This window comes from Crocodylus porosus, unplaced genomic scaffold, assembly GCF_001723895.1.
Source record: "Crocodylus porosus isolate Cpor-Errol unplaced genomic scaffold, CroPor_comp1, whole genome shotgun sequence".
Classification (NCBI taxonomy): domain Eukaryota; kingdom Metazoa; phylum Chordata; order Crocodylia; family Crocodylidae; genus Crocodylus; species Crocodylus porosus.
In genome coordinates, this window is record NW_017728928.1 from 1,159,898 (window position 1) to 1,163,888 (window position 3,991).

A 3,991-nucleotide genomic window follows, 5' to 3' on the forward strand; every position below is an offset into this window, starting at 1 on the left:
GCCCGGGCCCCACGCCGCAAGTACACCTGGGCCCCCAAGACCAAGCCGGTGAGTAGCCCACCTTCCCCTCGCCCCCCGGACCACCCTGGAGCCTCCTCCAGCCCCTTGGACGCTGACTTTGAACGTGCCGGGGGGCAGCAGAAGCCCCCATGCAAAGGGGTCCAGGGCCAGAGCCGGCGCCCGGGCGTGTGCCCAGTCTGCCCTGGGTGGGCGGCTGGGAGTGACCCCCAGCCTGACCACTTCCCCCCGGCCAGGTGTGCCCGCTGAAGGCCGCCATCGAGCAGCTGGACACGCAGGAGGTGGAGATGCGGATGCGGCTGGCGGAGCTGCAGCGTCGCTACAAGGAGAAGCAGCGGGAGCTGGTGAAGCTGCAGAGGCGCCACGACCACGAGTACGTTGGCCCGGCGCCGGGGCAGGGAGTGGGCAGGGAAGGGATGTCTTAGGGTGGAAAGAGTGGGGAAGGAGAGGCCTACCCTGCCGGGTGCTACGTGGGAGGGCCAGCACTCGCAAGGGGGCCACTCGTGCGATGAGCTGGAGCCCGCTCTCAGCCTGGGCAGCACTCGGCGCGGGCAGGGCAGGGGGCACGGCCGGCCTCTCACCACCCCGCGCCGGCGTCGGTGCCCACAGGCGCGATGAGAGCTCCCGCAGTCCGGCCCGGCGCGGCCCCGGGCGGCCCCGGAAGCGCAAGCACTGCAGCACGCTCAGCGCCCTGCGCCAGGCCAGCGCCCTCGGCAAGGCTGACAGCCGGAAAGTCAAGTGAGTGGCGCCGTGAGGGGACGGGACCGGCTGCCCGCGGGGGCGCAGGCGGGACCGGGACACACGTCGGCTCCTGCTCCGCGCTGGGGGGCTGCGGGGCGCGTGCCCCCTCCCCTGGCTGGAGAAGGCACCGTTGCATAAAAGCCTCTTTATCCGCGCAGTATAAAGCCATTGGTCACGCTGCAGTGGCGTTCATTGCCGCCGGCGCTTTATGATTACCCATTAGCCGCCCGGCGCAGCCGTTCCCGCGCTCGCGGGCGCTGTATAATTGTCCTTCTCCGCTACAAATTGCCTCTCCCGACAGGCCCATTTGCATAAATCCTCTGCGCCCATCCAGGCACGATTGGCGCGTGCGTGCGCGCCCGGCATCAATCCCCGTGATTTGGCCATAATAGTTAAATCTGCACTAAATGGTTCCTTCAATTAAGGCAGAGGGGGAAAAAAAATTAATCTCGGGGTTTTATGTCACAAAACATTAGCGCGCGCCGGGAAGGGGACGGGCGGGGGAAGGAGACCGGCACGGGGCTGCGGCGCGGCTCTGACATATGGCTGCCGGGAATCCCCCGGGGCCCTGCCAACTCCCCGCAGCCCTGGCTCCGCTCTCGGGGGCGCGCCGGGCTGGTCCAGTGCTGGGGGGCAGGATGGGGCTGTGGGGGCAGCTCTGGCTGGGCTGTCTGCCCAGAGAGGGTGGCACGGAGCTGGGTCTCCAGATCGAAACCCCGAGCAAGTGCCAGGGCGTGTGCAAGGGGGGCTGCACTTGTGACTCTGCCCGGGTCCAGCTGCTTCCCACATCTTGCCAGGGCTTCTCAGGGCTTCAGCGAGAGCCAGGACTAACAAACACTGCCCCCAGACCCCCCGTCCGGCCAGGGCCCTCTGCGCCCTGGCCTCCCCCAAGACCCTGACAGCTGGTGGTGAAAGAGGGGATTGTGAGCAGCCGCCCCCCCCGCCCCCGGGGTGTTAATTAGCCGCAGCAGCTCCCTGGGGCAGGAATGTGGCAGGAGGACACGAGAAGCCCAGGAATGTCCCAGGCCGTCCGGTGTCACCCCCCGCTCCGCGATGGATGGGGCGGGGGGCCCACGTGGGCATGCACCGCGGCGCGGCCTTGGGGCCTGTTGCCTCAGACATCGAGGGGGGTCCTGGGCAGGTTGTGGGGGACATTCGGATGCCCCGCTGCGGTGCCTGAGGCTCCCCTGCCCTGCAGGTCGGTGAAGGCCAGCCTGTCCCTGCTGTGCGCCGAGCTGCGGGGCGACACCGAGCCCAAGAAGAAGCGGAGCAAGATGGGCGAGGACGCCTATGGCAGCCTCAAGAGCTCCCAGGTAGGTCCCGCCAGCCGGGGCGCCCCGATCCCCGCCTCGGGAGTAGGCACGGGGAGGGAGGGTGTCCCAGCCAGGCGGGTGCTGCTGACGGGGGCCTCCCGGCAGGACAAAGTGCGGTGCAAGAAGAGCGGGTCTCAGAGCAAGCTGGTCGCCAAGGTCTCGCAGCTGAAGCAGAAGGTGAAGAGCAAGGCGCTGCCCGCCGGCCTCGGCCCCTTCCGCCGGAAAGACCCCGCCGCCGGCAGCCGCATCCAGAAGAAGCTCTCCAGGGCCAAGAGCTCCAAAGCGGGCGGCTGCTCCAAGTACCCGCCGCCAGGCCCCGACGCCAGGGACCCCCCCGACTTCCGCGGCCAGGCCAGCCCGGGGGCCAGCGGCACAGGTAGGGCCGAGCTGGGGGGTCCCCGCAAAGCGCCCAGGCCCTGAGAGGCCCCCCAGGGCACTGTGCAGGGTCCAGCTCGCAGCCACCCTGCTCCAGCTGCGCAGGAGGAGGCATTTAAAAATAGCCGGCCATGCTGCAGCCCCGGGGGTGACCCGCGGCTCGTGGGGGGGGCCGAGCTCGGAAACAAGAGTGGGAACAGTCTCGACTTCCTCTGCCCGCGGGACAGAACAAAGGTGGGGGACGGGACCGGATGCAGGAAGGAGGAAGCGGGGGGAGCATCCGCCCACAATGGGGGGGGAGCTCTGGGCAGGGGGTCCCAGCTCACCCCCCTGCCCCACAGACGATGACCCCGACGGGGATTCGGACAGCGAGGAGGGCGACGAGACGCTGCTGCCCCGCGACCCCCCTGGGCTGGCCCTGCTGCCCGCCAGCCCCCCCGCTGTGCTGGGGCCCTCCCCGTCCTCCGTGGTGAAGATGGAGGCCAACCAGAAGGCCAAGAAGAAGAAGGAAAGGCAGGGGTTGCTAGGTAACGGGACCCCCTCTTCGGGTACCGAGCAGGAAGACCCCATCCCAGGCTCCCCTGTGCACATGGGGGGGGAGGGCGGGTGCCAGGCGTTTTGCTTGCAGGCTGGGAAACATTTGGCCTGGGTGAGTCCGGCCGAGATGGAGTGGGTGGCAGGGTCCCGGGGGCACCGGCAGGCACATCCGCCCGGCTCCCAGCTACGTGCCAGGCCCCGGGGAAGCCACCGAAGCAGCGCGCCGCTCCCCGCAGGGCTGTGCCGCATCTCCAGCCCCGAGGGCGAGGTCAAGATCAAGCGGCGCCCGGCCAAGCCCGGCGTGGGGGCGCTGGAGAAGGTGCCCGCCCGGAAGAAGCCGGGGGCCTGCGAGGGCAGCGCCAAGAAGAAGCTGAAGGGCAAAGCCAAGGAGAGCCTGCGGGAGCCGGGGCAGCCCAGCCCCAGCCCCCCGGCCCTCGGCCCCTTCCCCGGGGCTGAGCCCAGGTCACTGGGGGCCAGGGATGACGGGGCAAAGATCGCCAGCGAGCGCCTCAAGAAAGCCACGCGCAAGAGCAAGGTGCTGCAGTCGGCCCTGCGGGTGAGTCCCAGGGCTGGCGGGGGCCCGGGCAGTGCCCGGCGGGGTGGGCGCCACGCAGCGGTGACCAGGGTCGTGCTCTCGGCAGCGGAAGAACGGGGCGCTCTCGCTGGCGCTGTCACCCCGCAACGCCAAGGCCATCCTCAGCAAGGGCAAGAAGCTGGGCAAGGTCAAGAGCAAGATGGCCACCAAGCAGGTAAGGGACCCGGGCTGGCCCGCGCCCCCTGAGACCGGCCCAGCTCCCGGGCAGCTTTCAGATGCCACGGGCCTGGTCGCCGGGCCTGGGGGCTGCGGGCGCCCAGCGCCGCGGCTGACCCCCAGGTCTCGCAGAGCAAGGGCCGGGCGGTGAGCCGGCTGCTGGAGAGCTTCGCCGTGGAGGACGACTTCGAGTTCGATGACAACAGCAGCTTCTCGGAGGAGGAGGAGGGCGCCCCGGGGGCTGGGCTGGGGCCGG

At 70.0% G+C, this 3,991-nt stretch overlaps 1 protein-coding gene across 1 annotated transcript in view; it reads left to right on the forward strand.

Annotated features, from left to right (window-relative positions):
• Window positions 1-3,991, forward strand: part of BAHCC1 (BAH domain and coiled-coil containing 1) — a gene marked incomplete at its 5' end in the record, with an annotated part of 27,689 nt that overhangs the window by 20,943 nt on the left and 2,755 nt on the right. Inside the window, 9 exon segments of the mRNA XM_019542791.1 lie at window positions 1-48; window positions 255-391; window positions 628-756; window positions 1,958-2,072; window positions 2,178-2,448; window positions 2,789-2,974; window positions 3,221-3,540; window positions 3,626-3,733; window positions 3,868-3,989. The exon segment at window positions 1-48 is cut by the window's left edge and continues 12 nt beyond it. Of these exon segments, the coding sequence (XP_019398336.1) occupies window positions 1-48; window positions 255-391; window positions 628-756; window positions 1,958-2,072; window positions 2,178-2,448; window positions 2,789-2,974; window positions 3,221-3,540; window positions 3,626-3,733; window positions 3,868-3,989 (1,436 nt within the window).